General features: G+C 39.6%; 1 protein-coding gene across 27 annotated transcripts in view; it reads left to right on the top strand.

Annotated features, from left to right (window-relative positions):
* The window catches only part of MYBPC1 (myosin binding protein C1), a 98,722-nt gene that overhangs the window by 67,811 nt on the left and 8,960 nt on the right, over positions 1–21,951 (top strand). For 15 of the 27 annotated variants that reach the window (XM_005572009.4, XM_065524710.1, XM_005572008.4 and 12 more), the window contains 8 exons: positions 3,914–4,073; positions 5,738–5,842; positions 7,129–7,317; positions 8,204–8,338; positions 12,488–12,655; positions 15,106–15,194; positions 18,147–18,342; positions 19,980–20,119. In XM_005572009.4, coding sequence (XP_005572066.3) covers positions 3,914–4,073; positions 5,738–5,842; positions 7,129–7,317; positions 8,204–8,338; positions 12,488–12,655; positions 15,106–15,194; positions 18,147–18,342; positions 19,980–20,119 — 1,182 coding nt within the window. Of the gene's footprint in view, positions 1–3,913; positions 4,074–5,737; positions 5,843–7,128; positions 7,318–8,203; positions 8,339–11,508; positions 11,563–12,487; positions 12,656–15,105; positions 15,195–18,146; positions 18,343–19,979; positions 20,120–21,951 lie in introns of all 27 variants that reach the window. The other 12 variants (XM_015431446.3, XM_065524705.1, XM_045365772.2 and 9 more) reach the window with 1 other exon arrangement.

Raw genomic sequence — 21,951 nt, forward strand, 5'->3', positions numbered from 1 at the left:
TATGTTAAAACCATCGTAAGTCAGGGACTGTTTGTAATATATACATGAAGTGTCATATCACTTGAAGGTAGATTGTGAAAAGTTAAAGAGGTTTGCTATAAACCCTAAAGAAGCCACTAAAATAATAAAACAAAGAGTTATAGCTAATAAATCAACAAAGGAAATAAAATGGAATCATAAAAATATTTAACCCAAAAGAAGGCAGAAAAAGAAGCACAAAGAACAGATGGGACAAGCTGAAAATAAATGGCAAGAAGAGGGAATTGCAAGGAGAAATCGAGGAATTTAAGACTTCAATATTCTTCTCTCAATAGTTAATAGAACAAGAAGATGGAAAATCAGTAAGGTTTAGAAGACTTGAACAATACCACCAGCCATTTTGAACTGATTGTCATTTATAGAACTCTCCACTGCACAAAACAAAATGAGTATTATTTTAAACCACACATGGAACATTTAACAAGATAGACCATATTCTGGACCATAAATAATTCTCAATAAATATTAAAGGATTCAAGTCATACAAGGTATGTTTTCTGACCACAATGGAATTAATTAGAAATCAATAATAGATATCTGGAAAAATTCCCAAATATTTGGAACCTAAACAACATATGTCTAAATAATTCATGGATCAAAGACACCATATGGTAAATTAAAAAATATTTATGACAGGGCATGGTGGCTCACACCTGTAGTCCCAGCACTTTGGGAGGCCGAGGCAGGCAGATCACTTGAGGTCAGGAGTTCAAGACCAGCGTGGCCAACATGGTGAAACCCTGTCTCTACTAAAAATACAAAAAAATTAGCCAGGCATTGTGGTGTGTGCCTGTAATGCAAGCTACTCAGGAGGCTGAAGCAGGAGAATTGCTTGAACCCAGGAAGCAGAGGTTGCCGTGAGCTGAGATCATATCACTGCACTCTAGCCTGGGCAACATGGCCAGACTCCATCTCAAAAACAAAAAAGAAAATATTTATGAACACATCACATATTAGACTTGCGGAATACTACTAAATCAGTACTAAATTTCCCTATAACAATTAAAGAAAAGAAATTTGTAATTAAAAACATTTCACAAAAGAAAATTCAGCTCTAGATGACTTTACTAGACAGTTCTAACAAACATTTAGCAAGAAACAATACCAAATTCTACAAAAACTCTTCCCCAAAATTGAAGAAGAGAGAATAAGAATATTTACCAACTCATTCTTTAAGGCCAGTATTGCCCTTATAGTAAAATCAGACAAAGACATTCCAGGAAGAGCAAACTACAAACCATTATCATTCATGAACATGGATTTTAAAGTTCTAAACAAAAGTTAGCAAATCAAATCCAACAATATATAAAAATAATAATATGTAATATATCATGACAAAGTAGGGTTTATCTCAGGAATCCAAAAGTTGGTTTAATATTTGAAAATCAGTTAATATAAGTCATGATATGAACAAGTAGAAAAAAATACAACCCTCTCAGTAGACACAGCAAAAACATTTGGCAAAATCCAGGATCCATTCCTAATATAAATCTCTCAACAAACCAGGAAGTAAAAAGACCCTCCTCAACATGATAAAAGACACCCACAAAAATTTTACTATTATCCTACTTAACAATGCAAAAGTGAATGCTTTTCCTCTAAAATCAGAAAGAAGAGAGATATGCCCACTCTCACTATTTCTATTCACCATCATACTTGAGCTTCTAGCCAGAGCAACCAGACAAGAAAAAGAAATAAAAGACATCCATATTCGAAAGGAAGAAGTAAAACTGTCTTTATTTGCAGATGACATGGTTACCAATGTAAAAAATTCAATGTAATCAACAACAATAAAAAAACTACCAGAACAACAAGTGTTCATAATAGCATTATTTGTAATATCAAAAAGCTGAAAACAACTCAAATATCCATCAACAGGTGAATCAATAAACAAATTTTAATATATTCATACAACAGACTACTTTTTATTCATACAATAAATACTATATTTATTCATACAATAAAAAGAAATACTGATATATACAAAAACATGGATGAATCTTAAAATAATTATGCTAAGTGAAAGAAAGTATACTAAAAAAGTATTTTAATGAGTTTAAAAGAAAAACCAAAACACTTTAAAAATGACAATTCCAAGTCCTGACAAGGATATGGAACAATGAAAGGTACATACATCACTTTTCCAAATTGAATGTACCAGCAAAATGGTACATCCTCTTTGGAAAATCGTTTGGTGGTTTTTAATAAAGTAAATGTATTCTTACTATACAATTCTATGATGCTATGTCTAGTCATTCATCCAAGAAAAATGAAGACATGTCCACACAAAAACCTGTATATGAATGTTTTTAGCAGCTTTGTTCATAATTGTCAAAACCTAGAAACAACCCAAAAGTCCAATTGTACAAACCCACAGTTGGTACATACATGAACTAACTACACATGGAATATACAATGGAATACTACTCAGCAATAAAAAGGAATGTACTAGTTATACATGCAGCAACAAGGAAGGATCTAAAAAGTATCATGCTAAGAAAAAAGCCAGAGGCAAAGGCTACATACTGTTGGATTCAGTTATATGGCATTTGGGAAAAAGGAAAACGAAGGACAGATACTAGACCAGTGGTTCCAGTGGTTCCAGGGTGTAGGGTGTAGTTTAATTGCCAAGGAGCTTGGAGCCACGTTGAAGGTGATGGAAATGGTTTATATCTTGACCGTGGTGGTAACACAAATTTGTCAAAATTCATAAAACTATATTTCTAAAAAGTGTGAATTTTGCTCTATGTAAATTACAGTGTACAAGCAAACCAACAGAACAAAATATAGAAAACTGAAGATGATAGTGTAACGTGAGCCTATATAAACTTTTTTCCTCACATTAAAAAGAAAGGAGATGGATTAGCTTTGGGAGTGAGAAAAATAAAAAATAAAAACAAACAAGAACATCTATTATAATCTTACATTAGAATTTGGCTGATATGAGGAAATTTTGTTCTATTACAAAATAGAAGAATTAGAGAATTATTTCAGGTATTCTTACTGTGATCACAATCTTAGGTTGTTGAAGACTTATGAGTCCTAATACAGACACAAAAGAGTAGAGAGTTTACCTAGTAGTTAGTGGCAAATAACCAGATTCTAAATTACTTTGACCTTCTCTCTTTTTCCTCTTTGTATATTGGCTATTTATTGTCTTATAGAAGATAGCACCTGGGAATCAGAAGAATGTAATCCTGCTTTAAATTTCACGTTTAAGAAAGAAGAAAAAAAAAGTGAAAAATAGAAGAAAAAGAAAATAAAAGAAAGAAAATATAATAGGAGGTTCAACCTCACTCTGTCTTTACTTTGGGAATTAGATGTTTATTCTTTTATATTTTTGCTAGAAGAAGAAAGTGGAAAATTGGCCTTGCAGCCTTCTTCAATCCTTTTCAGTATTTTAAAATTTTCCAAACATCTAAGAAAATGAACAAATCATTATTTACTTGCTGATAGGAGTTTGAGGGTTTCTAATTTCATAGACAGGGCCTCCTCTCCTAGAATGACATTTCTGCACTTGTATTTTTAGCCCTCCAATTTTCTCTTGGGAAAGTTGGTGGCTAGTGGGCTTTGGGATCAAATCCCAATTCTGCTACTTCCTACCTGTGTGACCTTGAGCAAGATAAGTCTCAGTTTCTTTATGTGTAAGATGGTATAATAACACCTTGTCATTAGAGTTGGGGAAGAATTAAACTGAGAAAATATATAATAGGCATGAACACTATATAGTTACACTATATAGTCTGCCAAATACACTATATAATCTATACAGTCTACACTGTATAGTCTGCTCAATTCCTCAATTTATAAGACACTCTGAAGTAGCCCTTTTTTGTGTGTAAATCATGCCACATTTTGTTTCTCTCCTTCTTAGGCTATTATGGAAGGCAGTGGCCGGATAAGGGCAGAATCTTACCCTGATAGCAGCACTCTGGTCATTGATGTAGCTGAAAGAGATGACTCTGGTGTTTACCACATCAATCTGAAAAACGAAGCTGGAGAGGCACATGCAAGCATCAAGATTAAAGTTGTGGGTAAGTCCTCCAGGTAAACACACTTCTAGAATCAAGTTGACATGTCAAGATTCAGAGTAGACTTTCCTTCTTTGTCCTTCCCTTCCATTTCCTTCCTTTGTCTTTCCTTTGTCTTCTTTTTTTTCTTGCCTAGAGGACTTATCATTGGAGGAAGAATAGCTAAGGTCAGCCATTTGGGGTTGCTGGTCATTAGCTCTCCAAAGTCATATTCCCTTTTGGTGCCCTTTAAACATCACTGAAACACAGTTGCTAAATAACTTCTCACATCACAATCATTACAGAGGGATAAGCTCTGCCTTGGTCCTTAGACAACTATCTAAGTGCATTTTTCCTAAGCCCAAAACTGAGTAAAATGAGTCTAGCAGATTACTACTGTTCCAAGGTCTGATGCTCTTCTCTTCTCACTTTAGTTTCTCCTTAAATGACATATTTCAAATTGACCAAAAACTAAGGTCATTTTTATCAGACACCAAACTACACTTACAAGATACTGTGACTTGCCATTTCTGACTTGGATTTCTACCAGCCAACGTCTTGAGTCTTGTAAAACTCCTTGATTCAGTTCTGCTGGAAGTTCACTTTGTAGTTAAAAACAACTACAACTACCACAACAACCATATTCAACATTTAGACAATAGTTTCTTGGTTAACATTTTTCAAGGCAAGGAATGAGAGTTTTGGGTTTCACATGGGGCTTATTCTGTAATGCTGGGACACTGGTTTGAGATATCATTATGTTTTTTTTTTTTGGTTTTTTTTTTTTTTTTTTTTTTTTGAGACGGAGTCTCGCTCTGTCGACCAGGCTGGAGTGCAGTGGCCGGATCTCAGCTCACTGCAAGCTCCGCCTCCCGGGTTCATGCCATCATGCCATTCTCCTGCCTCAGCCTCCCGAGTAGCTGGGACAATAGGCGCCCGCTACCGCGCCCGGCTAGTTTTTTGTATTTTTTAGTAGAGACGGGGTTTCACCGTGTTCGCCAGGATGGTCTCCATCTCCTGACCTCGTGATCCGCCCGTCTCGGCCTCCCAAAGTGCTGGGATTACAGGCTTGAGCCACCGCGCCCGGCCAAGATATCATTATTTTTATTTGGGGTGAGGGGTGGGCTTATCTTCCCTTATCCCATATTGAACACAAAGTTTTGCCCAAATTAGTTACTAACTTGTATTAGTCTGTTTTCACGTTGCTGATAAAGGCCTACTAGAGACTGGGTAATTTATAAAGAAAAAGAGGTCTAATGGACTTACAGTTCCTTGTAGCAGGGAAAGCCTCACAATCATGGTGGAAGGTGAAAGCCATGTCTTACATGGCAGCAGGCAAGAGAGAGAGAATGAGAACCAAGCCAAAGGGGTTTCCCCTTATAAAACCATCAGATCTCTTGAGACTTACTCACTACCATGAGAACGGTATGTGGGAAACTGCCCGGATGATTCAATTCTCTCCCTCCAGGTCCCTCCCACAACATGTGGGAATTATGGGAGCTACAATTCAAGATGAGATTTGGATGGGGACATGGCCAAACCATATCATAAGCATAATTCAATAAACATGGAAAAGTCTCGGAAATAACAGTTTCTATGATTATCACCAAGAAACGTATTTTCCTATTAACTTTTTTTTCTACTCCCTCTTCCTTATTTTACTTTATCCTATTTTTTGTCTGCCACAGACCTCCCTGATCCTCCAGTGGCACCAACTGTGACAGAGGTGGGAGATGACTGGTGTATCATGAAGTGGGAGCCTCCTGCCTACGATGGAGGGTCTCCAATCCTAGGTAACTGCCTGTTGGTTAGTCTGTGTAACTGCCAGTACAGTTGTGTCCTCTTTACCCATCTTAGTACACAGCACATTTTAAAATATTGCTTTTAGAAGAAAACCTATTTTACTGTGACTTTATGCATTCAAAATGAAATATATATGTTGAGATGCTCTGTAATTACTCGAGATTTAAATAACTCTGATGAATATCCTCTGATTGCCGGTTTTCTTTTCTGTTTGACATTTATACACACTAATTTTGCGGCAACTATAAGGCTAACTTCCACTATCCTAGCCAGTGAATGTCTGATTCTACATGATTTTGTCTATAAAGAAATGTCTTTTAGAATTAAATAATTAGGCTGAGCGTGGTGGCTCATACCTGTAATCCCAGCACTTTGGGAGGCCTAGGCGGGTGGATCACTTGAAGCCAGGAATTCAAGACCAGTCTGGCCAACATGGTAAAACCCCACCTCTATTAAAAATACAAAAATTAGCTGGGCATGGTGGTGCACGCCTGTGGTCCCAGCTACTCGCTACTCCGGAGGCTGAGCCCGGGGGCTTGAAGGTTGCAGTGAGCCAAGATCACACCACTGCACTCCAGCCTGGGCAACAGAGTGACACTCTGTCAAAAAAAAAAAAAAAAAAAGAAAGCAAGAAAGAAAGAAAGGAGAGAAAGAAAGAGAGAGAGAGAGAGAAAGGAAGGAAGGAAGGAAGGGAGGGAGGGAGGGAGGGAGGGAGGAAGGAAGGAAGGAAGGAGAGAAAGGAAAGAAAGAAAGAAAGAAAGAAAGAAAGAAAGAAAGAAAGAAAGAAAGAAAGAAAGAAAGAAAGAAGAGAAAAGAAAGAAAGAAAAAGAAAGAAAGAAAGAAAAAAGATGTAAATGCTTAGAAGCATTTGCTTCCCCTATGCCATGAGAAGTTTTTCTCTTTGCTAACAATGAGACTCACGAAACTGGTCACTTCCCCCTTCTTATCTTCCTTGCTGGGACTCAGAGTCAACTACATTGGCTCTGATTATATTGTTCACCTACAGTGACTAAGTTGCTATGGTTGACTTATGTGTGATCCATTTTTCTTTTCTTTATAGTACAATTTTAATTTCTTAGTCCCATTATTTTCATCTATATTTTATATTAATATTTATATTCTCTTGGAATAAGGTAGGTTAAAAATATTTACATACACGTATGACTATTTCACATAGATTGATGACAAAATGCAAAATTTTAAGGACTTCTAATATCTGACAAAGTTTATTTTCAGAGACCAAGGAAAAACCTGTTTTCATTTTGTGTACCTGCAGGATATTTTATTGAGAGGAAGAAGAAACAAAGCTCCAGGTGGATGAGGCTGAATTTTGATCTCTGCAAAGAAACAACTTTTGAGCCCAAGAAGATGATTGAAGGTGTGGCCTATGAGGTCCGCATCTTTGCAGTCAATGCCATCGGCATCTCCAAGCCCAGTATGCCCTCCAGGCCTTTTGTTCCTTTGGGTAAGTCAAGAGAGATGAGTCTTTGTCATGAGCATCATTGCCCCAGAGTATGACTGCTTTCTCTCTGATCCCTAGCTGGAACAGGCCTGGACACTTCTTAGAGTGGTAGGTGGCAGGAGCTTGAAACAGTTAGGGACAATTTTGTGTGTCTAAGAAATTAAAAAGTAGGTTAGGTTAAGTTGAATAGCTTCATAACATAGGTCCTGAAATTCATTACCATAATTCCATTGCCAACTGTGGGTGGCTCTGGTTGCCATTCCCCACTGAAAGCATGTTGCTGAGTCCATGGACATATGACTACCCTCCATTTGCCCTTCTGAAGGTATTAGCCTATTAATATAACCCAGCTTATTGCAAACAACTATCACTGAAACAAATTGAGGTCAGTTCAACAGGCTACACTTGGAAACTGGTTTCTTTGCTTTACGGTCACACCTTAAATGTTATCTATTAAATCAAAAAAGTTAGTTCAGTGAAGGCAAAAAAAAAAAAAAGACATCTCCATTATTTTATGGCAATGAGGTATTTTTTTCAATGGAAAGAAAATGTAATACAAGAGTTTGCACTTAGAAATTAGAGAGCAATGGGAAAATTACTCTAGATCATTAGATCCCGAACCTTGCCTTCTTCAACTTCCTTGGGCCTCCCAGCTTCCCACACCAGCTTCTCAATTTGGAAAAAACACATGACAGCATTTCCAAAGTTCTCACATTGATTAGATCTTTGCCTTGCACACAACCATGCTCAAGGTGTCTTAATTGAATTTCATTAAGATGTAGGGCTTTTGTGTCTATTTTTATTTGTGTCCCCATTGATTTTATCACAGTTCTTGCACTATAGCTGTGTAGTAAATACTTTATTCTTTTCTGTCTCTTTTATCTTTAAGCTGTAACAAGCCCTCCTACTCTTCTGGCTGTGGACTCTGTCACTGACACGACTGTCACGATGAAGTGGCGTCCCCCAGACCAGATTGGTGCAGCAGGTTTAGATGGCTATGTGCTAGAGTATTGCTTTGAAGGATGTAAGTACAACCAGTAGATAAAACAAATACTGTCATCAATAGGTGAGATATGTCCCTTCCCTTTCTTTTGTCTCTCTTTGTTGAGAATGCATCACCTTCCTACAAAAATAAGATCAAGCCAAATGTCATCCTTGTGAGATGTATACAAACTAAGCCCTTTTTTAGTACTCGGTGCTTATAAATTGGTATCTCAAAAATACCTTGACTAGGCTGCCAGATTGGACACCATAATTGAACTAAGACATGGGAGGAAGAGATTGTAACAAAACTTTGGGGACTTCCACTTCTTAAACTGGCGGAATTGAATTGCACCACAGCAATATAAAAGTCTAGTTATGATGAAGCTAGTTGGAAATTCTAAAACCTACACTGAGCCGAAGTTAACTATCAAAAGATTGGCCTATTTTGGGTAATAAAGGGAGACTACGTATTTGTCTAGTGATCATCACCTGCCTTCATCTAAAAATAAGATGAATTAAGAACCACTCTTAGTTTTAAAGGAAGCAGCGTTAAATCCTTGAGCATATAAGAAATAAGTTCAATATGTAGCAGCAAGTTATCTCAGGAGTTGGGGATATAAAAATGTAATCAGTTTAATTTAGGAGGGGAAGAGAAACAAGGCCATAAATTTTTAAAATCACTGATAGAAATAATAGCAAAAGAAAAAATGACAGAAGAAAGTATGGGCCAGAATTACCTGAAAACAAACTTATCAAAATCCCGTTGTGTTTCTTGGTTTCTTATTTGCCATAACTAGAAAGGGATGACATTTGAAAATGGCTCTGGACTTGGTCTCCATTCTAGATGATGGTAGGTAAAGAATCACCCAGGAAACTTATTCAAATTCCACAAACAATAGCCCAAGACTTCACCTCCAAGAAAACTCTTTGGACACCAAACTTTAACATAGATCCTCCAAATGAAGGAAGGAGGTTACGAAGCACATTCAGGAAATCAGGAATGTGAACGCAAGTGCACCTCCCCTGGAGGAAACTTACTATGGAGAAGAAACTTCCTATGAAGAGAAAACTACTGAAAAAGAAATCCCAGGTGCCTGGATTGGGACACCTGTGGAAATGCTCACCTCTGTTCTGGAGGAAAGAAGAGGAGAGGGACAATGAAGTACCCTGATACCCCTCAATCCCTCTTGCGCCTGCTCCACACACAGAGTCCTATGATTGGTTTTTCCAGGATTTAAAAAGCCACTAACCAAAAGCAGTGGAAACGTGGTCAGAAACTTCCCAGGGTTAACCCAGCAAGGGAAGGGGTAGTGTCACTAATGCAACAAGTAAATTCTTGAGCACTTCAGTTTATTCCTCTTCCATCCCCCCGCCCCATTTAAAAAAGTCATGAGCACTCCATTCTGCTTTTTATATTGTCCAGCCAGCAGAATATCCCAATCTTATGTGAGATGTGGCCTTTGAGCATAAACCTTTTGTGTATGTATGAATCGAGCAAATTCTTTACTCTTTTCTTTCTGATAGGTTTAAAAAGTAAGAAGATACAGCAAAATGATAGATGGCTGTCATTTTGATGTTACCCACCTTAGATAAAATACAATGAAGTGTATTTTACATAATTTTGCGTGTGGTCTGTGTAGATACATATGTATACCCGTGAATACATATGTATATGTACACAGTCATGTATATATTTTGCTGAGTAATGTTTTGGAATTAGCTTTCTATGGGAGTTCTCTCACAACGTGTATCTCTTTCTCTTTGCAGTCTTTTCTTATTTTCTTTATGTGGCTGCCGACTCTTCATTCTCTTTTAATGGCTATTGTCCTCCAGACTAATTTTCTATAGTGTTTAATGCTTTTAGAGACGTCAGGTTCTATTCTGTAAGAGAATTCTTCGTTTTATAAGATCGTGTGTTGTTTTGGACTCTGCCTTTCTCTCGTTTTTGTTTTGTTATTATTTTTTTAATGCCTGCAATATTTTACTCTTCTTTGTTTTCTTTCTGCACTCAAGTTTGTTCTTTCCTTTCTTAAAAATTCTCCTCACGTGTTAAATAACTTACAAATTCCTTGCCCATCCCCTGGGATGCCATCTTCTTTGTCTGTGTTTCCCCAATTAAAGTGGTTCCAATGTGAAGAGATGGACTGCTTTTGTTCCCCCTCTGGTCTTGTTTTGTCCTGTTTTCTCTTGAAAGTGTCTCTTTTACTAGTTCTTCACTCTTCTGTGCATGTTTTCTGAGTCTCTTATTTTCACTTTCTCATCCACTGTCTCTTGACTCTGAAAATACCAACCCGGAAGCTCCCAAGCAGACCATTTGTTTAAAGATGGTCTCTTTTTCAAAGACATAAGGAATTTTTATTCTCCACATGCCTTCCTAGCTGCCAGGATATTCTAGCTGCCTGCCCTTCTCCTTGATAATCCTGGTAGGGTTAGAACAAGAGAGAGGCAAAGTTTCCAATGGACAGCCAGTCCAGCCCCTGATGCCCCCACTCCTCTCCTGATACTGAGAAAGTCATCATCTCAAACCAGTGGGGTATGCCCAAGACCACCCTGTGAGTCACCCATGTGGGATGCAGGGACCCAGGCAGGCTCAATTTGTTTTCTTGACAGAGTTCATTGTCATGGGAACATGACAATGTTCCCTCTTTAGCTGCTGGGGCAGCCTCCAATTCTATTCAGAACTTGGGCCCTGGTAAAACAGGGCTGGCCTTATCCCAAGGGCCTGCACTCCCAGTCTTGAATGAGGGAGCCCCACTGTGGGAGCACTGTGTTTCCTGGGGACCCAAGAGAATCCTCCCCTGATGGGGTGGCAGAGACAGGAACAAGGATAGACTGTCTCACTGTGCGCTGCTCCTCTGCAGATTCCAGGACCTGCTCCTCTGTTTTCTTCAGGGTCTTGCTTTGTTCTTCTCTATCTCTTCTTCTCACTGCTGGAGGTATCCCAGCCTCCTTTCTCCTCTACTCTTTTCTTTTCTCTCCTCTTCTCTGTGGCAGGTGCCTCAGGACAGAAGCCACAGTCTGCACAGAGCAGGCTGTGCTCTCCTGAGGAACCCCCCTAACACCGTTTGGTCTCTTCCGTCACTGCTCTGAGGACAAATCTCTTTGCACACTTTGCATACTTTACTAACAGAGAATGCTGACTGCTGATACGATATTCTTCTGGTGTGAAAGTGGGTGTCTTTAATTAATTTTAATGACGGATTCTCAAAGGTACGTCAGCAAAACAGTCTGATGAAAATGGGGAGGCTGCGTATGATCTGCCAGGTAAAGTATTCCGTGAAGCTCTCAAATTTTCTTACTATATTATAATGTTTCTGGGAATATTGAATGACCAAGCATGAAGTATACTCACCACACACACACACACACACACACACAGACACACACAGACACACACAGATCCTTAGAGTTGGGGGAGTGGGAGCAGTGAGTTAATAATGTGGGGTCAAAGTCTTCTTTCTTCCTGTGGGCAAAATGCATACTAACTTTTAGATGCTGAAACATTTGTAAGGCCTGAATGCGGGGTTAAAATTCTCTTGTACACAAGCTGCCAAAAACTTTTTAAAATTCAATTTTGGTTGCAAGGTTAGAATTTTACCAACTCCTTATGAGGTATCAGCCCATGAACTGTGTTTTGTCTTTGTGATACAAGCTTTTTCTCTTCATCAATGTGAGTAAATATGATCAGGTTCTCTATACCCAAGTTAGTGTCTTACAACAGTAAATCAACCAAGATAAAAATGTATGATATGACTATAAAGGTCAGTGTCTCTCATTCATAAAGATAGCCTTTTCCTGTTTTTCTGAACTTTAATGTGTATAGATGGCTAGCAATCATGATTGCATGAATCATTATAAAACCAAATTGGAATAAAACTGTTACAAACTTCTTATGGACAGTTACTATTATTCAAGATGCCTTCGTGCTGAATAAGAGGTTTTTCAGAAACAGCAGAAGCTTATAGTTTATTTTTCCTATTATTTATGTTAGCTATTTTAGGCTGTTTTTTATTTAATATATGAAAAATGTCCACCCCTGTAGTCGGAGTCCAGACCAAAGTCATAATCTCTCTAAATGATGTATTATTATGAGTAAAATACTAATTTGGAGTTGACTGTAATGGTTAAGATGATTTTTTTTCACTGAACAGCATTCCTCCTTCTTTTCCTCTTCTTTTATGGACTTCAGCTGACAACTGGTTACCTGCAAACAAAGATCTGATCGACAAGACGAAGTTCACCATCACAGATCTGCCGACAGATTCAAAGATCTTTGTGCGTGTGAAGGCTATTAATGCAGCTGGTGCCAGTGAGCCCAAGTACTATTCTCAGCCCATTCTCGTGAAGGAAATCATAGGTAGGTGACAAGGCTTTCAAAATTTAGATTCCATTTTACATTGTTCACTTTTTTTTTCTTCAAACTGACTTTCTTTCTCGAAACCTCCTATTTTGTTGTTACTCCTTTGATATTTTGTTAATGCTTCCTAGTAGTTAGAACTTAACAAAACAGCTGTCTTCAGGCAATATGGGAGATCACCTTCAGGTTTATCTTGGTACTCTGAGGACCAGTTAGTTAACCTCTACTGGTTCCAGGAGCCAACTCTGGCTGGGCTGCCTATTCACAGTGGAGAGAGAGTATGTTAATGCAACCATGCAAACAATCCCTGCAACAACCGTGTGCCTCTAATGAATCTGCAGGGTCAGAACCGTTTTCATAATATTATGAATATATTATTTGTACCTTTCAGTGTTTTGACATCTGCACTGATAGTATAAAAATGAAGATGAGTAAAACTATTGATACCTTGGCATGAAATCAAGTCACTGCCATGGAGTAATACTAGCCAACCTTGCCTTCCTCACCACCATGCACTCAACAGTTGAAACAAAAGGGCCAGTTTTGCCTTAGAGTCTTTCTTTTTTTTTTTTTTTTTATTGAGATGGAGTTTTGCTCTTGTTGCCCAGGCTGGAGTGCAATGGCACAATCTTGGCCACTGCAACCTCTGCCTCCTGGGTTCAAGCAATTCTCCTCCCTCAGCCTCCCAAGTAACTGGGATTATAGGCATGCACCACTATGCCTGGCTAATTTTTTTGGTGTTTTTTAGGAGAGACAGGGTTTCCCTATGTTGGTCAGGCTGGTCTCGAACTCCTGACCTCAAGTGATCCACCTGCCTCAGCCTCCCAAAGTGCTGGGATTACAGGCGTGAGCCACCATGCCTGGCCCTTAGAGTGTTCTTAATGAAGCATAAAAATAATTAATTTTGGCTGAGCACGATGGCTCATGCCTGTAATTTCAGTATTTTGGGAGGCTGAGGCAGGTGGATCACTTAAGCCCAAGAGTTTGAGACCAGGCTGGGGAATATGGCAAAACCACATCTCTACTAAAAATACAAAAATTAGCTGGGTGTGGTGGCACACGCCTGTGGTCCCAGCTAGTCAGGATGCTGAGGTGGGAGAATCGCTTGAAATCAGGAGGCGGAGGCCGCAGTGAGCCAAGATCACGGCACTGTACTTCAGCCTGGGTGACAAAGCAAGACCTTGTCTTGAACAAAACAAAACAAAACAAGAATAAGAATAATAGCTTTCATCAAATCTTGGCTCTTGAGTATGTTTTTTTTCTAGACTTGTGTGACAATGAAATGCAAAGTATGTCTGAACACTTAGACTGCACACTGCAGTACAATGGTTTACCCCAGGAAAAGCACCGTACAACTGAGTTGGAGGATGAATAGGTGACTTTTTTGCATAGAAACTCCACTTTTACTTGAGGAAATAAGTAAGAAGAACCGCTTCATCCCTGTGAGCCTATGAGCCTTCGACTCCCTGCTCCTGATGGATTTGCAGCGACATGCTCTAGTATCTTCATGATGTTTAATTAATGAATATTAATACACAGTGGGCCAGGGTTGCCTATTATGTACTTCACCATAGTCACACAAGGAGAAAGTTACTGTTAAACTCCAACAGAGTCACCTAAATAGCAAGTGCTGGGTGCTAACATTTTTTTTTTTTTTTTTTTCTGGTAAGGAAGAATGGACAGTCTTCCCAGCTAATGTAGTGCCTATAGATGTTTTGTGGAATGTTCCCTGGCAAATATACTCACTGTTAGAAACTATGAATAACTAGCTAGATGCGGTGGCTCATGCCTGTAATCCCAGCACTTTGGGAGACTAAGGCGGGTAGATCACCAGAGGTCACAAGTTTGAGACCAGCCTGGCCAACATGGCAAAATCCCATCTCTACTAAAAATACAAAAATTAGCCAGGCGTGGTGGCATGTGCCTGTAGTCTCAGCTACGCGGGAGACTGAGACATGAGAATCGCTTGAACCCAGGAGGCGGAGGTTGCGGTGAGCAATGCCACTGCACTCCAGCCTGGGTGACAGAGACTCTGTCTGAAAAAAAAAAAAAAAAAAAAAGAGAGAAAGAAACTATGAAAAGTATGCATAGAATGTATAAGGCCCTAAGAGAAAATGTATTTTTCTATAAAGTTGCTTTAGGCTTATTACAACAATGAAAATACAAAGTTGCAATAAAGCCAAGGATATCAGGGATAAATTTTGCTGAGTCAAACTGTTAAAACATCTCTGCTTGAAGAGAAAACAAGACAAAACAAAACAAACAAACAAAAACCACACACACATTTTGAACCAGTTACCATACATTGTCTGTTAGTGGCACATCTCAGATTTTATTGCAGAGATATGACCACATGGGTACTCTGGTGAGTATCATGCCATTTTGCTTTTGTAAGGCTATTTTCAGACACCATACTGATTGCAAAATTGTGCTATTTTACCCTCACTCAGAACCTCCAAAGATTCGCATCCCAAGACACCTGAAGCAAACCTATATCCGCAGAGTTGGAGAAGCTGTCAATCTGGTTATACCTTTCCAGGTAAGAGTTCAAAGGTCGCTCTTTTTCTCTTTCCACGGTTGGGTTAGTTTAGGAAGTAGGAAGACGTGCTCTAGCATTTAAGTTCATCATGATTCAGGATTTCCTCAGAGGGAGAGGAGGTAAATAAAGAAAGAAAGAGTGTTAGAGAATGATTAAGCAATCTCCTGCTATCAAAATAGAGAAATCTACAGAAACCATCATAGATTTTATTTCTGCATGAGACAAATGAGATATAGTCTTGCCTGAAACTCAGGGACTATGGTGGGCAGGGAAGAAACATCAAGGAGATACCAAATGAAGAAATGCTTGAAGATGCTTTTGGTCATATGTATTTGTAAAAACCCATGATTTTAAGTGAAGCTCTCAGTGTCACATTCAGGAAAACAGTGTGTGCTTAGTTCCCACGATGACCCCAAACCAAAATAATTTCAATAAGGAGGACAACTGAACTTTGAAATCACGATGACACTAACTGAAATATATGAACAATATTAAATCATTATTTCAGCAAAAGAATCTGTTCTTCACAAAATTCACTAGTCTTCACTTACAATAGTCAATTTTGGTCTTACACAAATACACACACACACCCTGTACCTCCCAACCCTTACTCTCCAGCTCCCTATTCATATGGCACCTCCAGACAGTGCTGTTCAATAGAATTTTCTTCAATGATACCAATGTTCTATATCAGCGCTGTCCAATATGGTAGCCACTAGCCACATGTGGCTATTGAGCACTTGAAATGTGTAACTAGGAACTAGTGTGACTGGAGAAATAAATTTTTAATTTTCTTTAATTTTAATTAATTTTAATTTAAATAGCCACTTGTACCTTGTGGCTATTGTATCAGCCAGGCTGGCCTTAGAATGTAGGTCTCTACACACATTTGACACTCATACACACACACACACGCACACACACACACATGCACACACACACAGAGAGAAGTCTGTTCAAACCCAGGCTCCCATGAAACCAAACTAAAGGGATGGCCAATTCAGGCCATCCTCATTGCACTCTGGGCACAAACCTAAGGAGAGGCATTGTGTACTACATACCCCCCGCATGAAATCAGAATGAAAGCCAAGGAGGAAGTGAAGCGGAACACAGCCGAGGAGCAAGCGGGTGACTTGGCAAGGTTCTTCCCACTTTCCTTCTCCTGCAGCATCAAATAAAACCAGAAGTGGCAACAAGGCAGGCACTGGGGACCTAGCCCCAACCCTGCAGTGGGGCTGCTGAATCAGCCCTCAAGTCTCCACACCGTTCCTGCCACCACAGCTAATCCCAGTTCCCAGATCTGGGGGTCTGTGTGTTCAACTTCTGTCCCTGAGTCTGAGAGAGAAAAAAAATCATGAGAACAAGTTCCCCATAGATCTGGCATCCCAGAGACTGTTCAGCCCCCAGGAAGGGAGATGAGACCAAAATGTGATGTTAGTATATTTGTGTAATCTCTAGAGTTCCCAAACATTTTCTCATTTGATCCTCAGAAACACCCTGTGAGGCAGAAAGGCCAGATTTCCTTACCTTGCTTGAGAAGGGAAGAAACTGACAGGGAAGTTAAGTGACTTGCCCAACATCACGCAGAAAGTCAATGGTAGGGCCAAGAACAGAGTCCGTGGCCCCGTGACTTAATTCAGTGGTTTTTTTCACTTTGTGTATTATTAGAGAACCCACATTTTCCCCTAGTGGCTAAGAGCAAGTTGTACATTTAAGGAAATATAAGCTTCAACTGTCTTTCCCTTTCTTCAACAATGTTGTTTTCTGCTTCCCATGTGTGAGTCTGAGCACCCCCAACCACTCTTCAGGCTCTGAGAGCAGGGGTTTGGTGTGTAGCTCTACATCTCTTATTATAACCTAGCCATGTTCAGAGCCCACAGGAAAGCTGTGCCTTACCTGACAGAATTCATGCTTGGTTCCTGTCTGCCAGGGTGAGCCTGGATGCTCAGATCTTCTAGGAAATTCCTTTGTAATAGAAATGGAAACTCAGGTTCATGAATGGGATTATGATTTCTTACATTCTGCTCTTAAAGAATAGTTTCAACAGCTAGAGGGAACAGAGAGAGAATTCAGATGATAGTGGCCGGGCACGGTAGCTCACGCCTGTAATCCCAGCACTTTGGGAGGCGGAGGTGGGTGAATCACATGAGGTCAGGAGTTCGAGACCAGCCTGGTCAACTTGGTGAAACCCTGTTTCTACTAACAACTACAAAAATTAGACAAGCACGGTGGTGTGCACCTGTAAACCTGGGTACTCGGGAGGCTGAGGCAGGAGAATCCCTTGAACCCAGGAGGTAGAGGTTGCAGTGAGCCAAGATTGTGCCACTGCTCTCCAACTTGGGAAGCAAGAGCCAAACTCCGTCAAAAAAAAAAAAAAATTAGATGATATTAATTACAAAAACTTATGTATTGGACAGAAACTTTCTCAGGAATTCAATCTTTATAACCACTCTTTGAGATAGGTACTACCAATATTCCTGTTGAGGCACAGAAAGCTTAGTAAGTAACTTGCCCAAGGTCACACAGACATTAAGTGGTCAGGAGCCAGATATAGATTCCAGGGCCCCAGAGCCCATGCTCTTAACCATTATCCTGTGTTGTGTAGGCTTTTGGAGCCAACAGACCCAGCTGGGAGACCTGGTTCCAGTGCTTACTTAAATGCAAGACCTTGGGCAAATTATTTAACTTATCTATCCAAAAAATGAGGATAATGATACTAAGCTTGATGTGAAGATTAAGGGAAATAATCAATGTGATGTACCTAAGGTAGTGCCTTGCACATAAAATGCAGATGACAGCTTTGCTGCTGTAATTGCTCACCACCAGACTAGAAGGGTGGTGTTTTCCAGCCTTGCCTAGAATGGGTTAAGCCATTGTCCTTCTCATAATGCTGAAGAAACATCTTGAGACAATGTGATTTACCCCCTCTACTTTTGCTGTCTTTCTTTTTAGGGAAAACCAAGACCAGAATTAACTTGGAAGAAGGATGGTGTAGAAATTGATAAGAATCAAATAAACATTCGCAACTCTGAGACTGATACAATCATATTTATTAGAAAAGCAGAGAGGAGCCACTCTGGGAAATACGATCTGCAAGTCAAAGTGGACAAATTTGTGGAGACCGCATCAATTGACATCCAGATTGTTGGTAGGTTTAGACGAAGGAGCCAGAACGTTCTGTCAAAGCAGTACAGGGATGAATTGTTCTTGTCCCTAAGGCAAGAGCAGGAGTTTTGTTAGGCTGGCTCTACATAAAACTCTTTTTTTAGATTTGTTTTTTAAAAATAGATAAATTAGGCTGGGAGTGGTAGCTCACACCTGTAATCCCAGCACTTTGGGAGGCCGACGTAGGTGGATCACTTGGGGTCGGGAGTTCAAGACCAGCCTGGCCAACATTGTGAAGCCCTGTCTCTACTAAAAATACGAAAATTAGCTGGGTGTGGTGGCGTGCACCTGTAATCCCAGCTACTCGGGAAACTGAGGCAGGAGAATCACTTGAACCCAGGAGGTGGAAGTTGCGTGAGTTGAGATCAAGCCACTGCACTCTATCTAGCCTGGGTGACAGAGCGAGAGACTGTCTCAAAAAAAAAAAAAAAAAAAAAAAACAAGGCAGTAAGATTTGTTACCATTTCAAAATGAATTCTCACCAACTCAAAGGACTAATCATGAGAGATTTAAGGCATATATGTTCAAGAAAATTAATGAATGTACTTTTTAGTGAAATCCTTCTGCACTATTCTACAACCCGGCTCTCTCTTACTCTTAGTTTCTCATCTCCCTGATGGTAAAGTTATTTCTTATGTTGAATTCTTACATTCTAGACATTATAGATTCTAGCTATAGTTTAACATGTTTCTTACTACACCTAAAATTTACTGGTAAAAGTTTTCATGGAGAATGAAGAATTTTTTTTTAGTATTAATATAAGGAAGATGTACCTAAGCAAAACTGAACAGTTAAGCACTGAATTATTTGATCCTGCCAGAGTAGTTAGATACTTACCTGCCCAAAGAATAAATAATGTTAGTTCTTAATTACTTAAATTATTCTGTAATTTTTGCAACTTCAAGAAATAAATTTAAGGCCGGGCATGGTGGCTCACACCTGTAATACCAGCACTTTGGAAGGCGGGCAGATCACTTGAGGCCAGGAGTTTGAAACAAGCCTGGACAACATGGTAAAAACTTGTCTGTACTAAAAATGCAAAAATTAGCCAGACATTGTGGCACACACTTGTCCTAGCTACTTGGGAGGCTGAGGCATGAAAATCACTTGAACCTGGGAGGAGGAGGTTCTTGTGAGCCAAGATTGCACCACTGCAACTCAGCCTGGGTTACAGACCAAGACTCTGTCTCCAAAAAAACAAAAAGAAGGAAATTTAAGAGCAGAGCTAGAAAAAAGCCTTGTTTCCAATCATTGTTATCATTGTATTTCAGTAAATTTGCTGAAAGTTGAGGTTCTCTAACCAACGGGGCAACTTCCTGAATAGCCTCCTATCTTGGTTTAAAGGGTCATTCCCTTTAAACTAAGCACTCTTTTCCCACTGGCTAATCCTTTTTGAGTTTTGTGAAGTTGAAGGGAGTGTTGAGGCTGCTCTGTGCCCTTTGATCTGGCCTGGCTCCATTCTACTGGAAGGCAAAGTGTCTCAGAAGCCCCCATGGTAGGGTCTAGAAGAGTGATGCCTCCTAAAACAGAGGAAAAGGTCATTTAAAATATCCTCCTGAAATGAAATATAGACTGGGAAAGAAAGTGACCTTGCAGTGACACCATGAATTCATCCTGTAGACCGTCCAGGTCCACCCCAATCTGTGAAGATTGAGGATGTCTGGGGAGAAAATGTCGCTCTCACGTGGACTCCACCGAAGGATGATGGAAATGCTGCTATCACAGGGTATACCATCCAGAAGGCTGACAAGAAGAGCATGGTAAGGTCTGGCTTTCTCTGGTTAGCAGCAGCAAAAGCCCATTTCATCAGAGGTAAAGGAGGTGGCATAAGGGCCTCACTGGTGAGGAGCCAGCTGGGGCCGTGGAGAAGTGATGTGGCAGAGCAGAAAGGAAAGGACCTGTGGAGCCACAGAGCTGGAATTAAACCGAAGCATTGCTACTTAAGACCACGTGTATAAGGACCACACGTGACCACAATCACTTGACCTCTTTCATCTCTATTTTCCTCGTCTATATAATGGGGGCACAGATATCCCTTGCTTGATTATTACAAAGCTTAAATGATATAAAGCAACTGGTTCAATGCTCCATAGAATTCAATAAACTCATTCCTTCCACAAATATTTGCTCGAGACTTTGACTCAGATTCACACCCATGCAACTGTTTCTCCTTGTGAAATAAGTTGGATACTGTGCACTTATACCTACAAAAAAAGAAAAAAGACAGACACTAGTTAGAAAAGAAAGATTCTCCAAGGTTACAGCATGTGCAAATGCGGAAGGGTCTGGAGGAGGACAAGAGCCTAATACAAGCTTGTCCAACTTGTGGCCCCCGGGCCGCATGCAGCCCGGGACGGCTTTGAATGCAGCCCAACACGTATTTGTAAACTTTCTCAAAACATTATGAGATTTTTTTTATGATTATTTTTTTCAGCTCATCAGCTATCATTAGTGTTAGTGTATTTTATGTGTGGCCCAAGACAATTCTTTTTCCAGGGAAGCCAAAAGATTGAAAACCCCTGGCTTAATGTGTTTAAAAAGCAACCTAGTTGGAGTAAGACTTATTATAAGCTTATTTTATAGATGAGGAAACTGAGGCTCACAGAGGATAAATGACTTGCTAAAGATCACCAGATTTTCTCACGCCTGAATTCCCAGCTATTTGGGAGGCTCAGGCAGGAGAATTGCTTGAACCTGGAAGGTGGAGGTTATAGTGAGCCAAGATTGTGCCACTGCACTCTAGCCAGGATGGCAGAGCAAGACTCCATCTCAAAAAGAAAAAACAGAACCAAAGTTAATAATACAAACGGGGAGCAGTGGCTCATACCTGTAATCCCAGCACTTTGGAAGGCTGAGGTGGGAGGATTGCTTGAGCCCAGGAGTTTGAGACCAGCCTGGACAACATAGGGAGACCCCCTCTCTATAAAAAATAAATTAGCTGGGTGTGGTAGCACGTGCCTGTAGTCCCAGTTACTCAGGAGGCTGAGGTGAAAGGGTCTCTTGAGCCCGGGAGGTCAAGACTGCAGTAAGCCAAGATCGCATCACTGCACTCCAGCCCGGGTGATAGAGTGAGACCGTGTCTCAAAAAGAAAAAAAATATATAATAATAATGTTAAGTAAATGTACTGGATATTACTAATGTTTATCTAGTGATTTAGCTTCAGGTCTTTCTGATAAGAAGTTGGCACTAAAATTCTGTAATTATACTTTATTCTACAAAAGATAGCTAGGAAGACAAATAGGTAAGTAGACAGGTAGATAAATAGACGACAGACACCTAAAGGTTATAAAAAAAATAAAGATAGTAGATGACATCTAGGGTATATGAATCTAATGTGTAAATGAAGATTAAATTACATAGTCAATTGCAAATAAGTTGTAAAATATTAAACAAAATATACATTGTTTCAACATATTTTAATAACGTGTATTACTCTCCATATAAACATATTTTAACAACATATTATTACTCTCCATACAAAAATGAGTAGTCTTTTCTTCTTTTTGTTAATAAAGCACTTATTTATCCCAATCTACAGTTAGAAAAATTGTATACTTTTAGGTGATTTTCCTCCAGTTACTATTTCTTTTT

Source organism: Macaca fascicularis, chromosome 11 (assembly GCF_037993035.2).
Source record: "Macaca fascicularis isolate 582-1 chromosome 11, T2T-MFA8v1.1".
Lineage (NCBI taxonomy): Eukaryota > Metazoa > Chordata > Mammalia > Primates > Cercopithecidae > Macaca > Macaca fascicularis.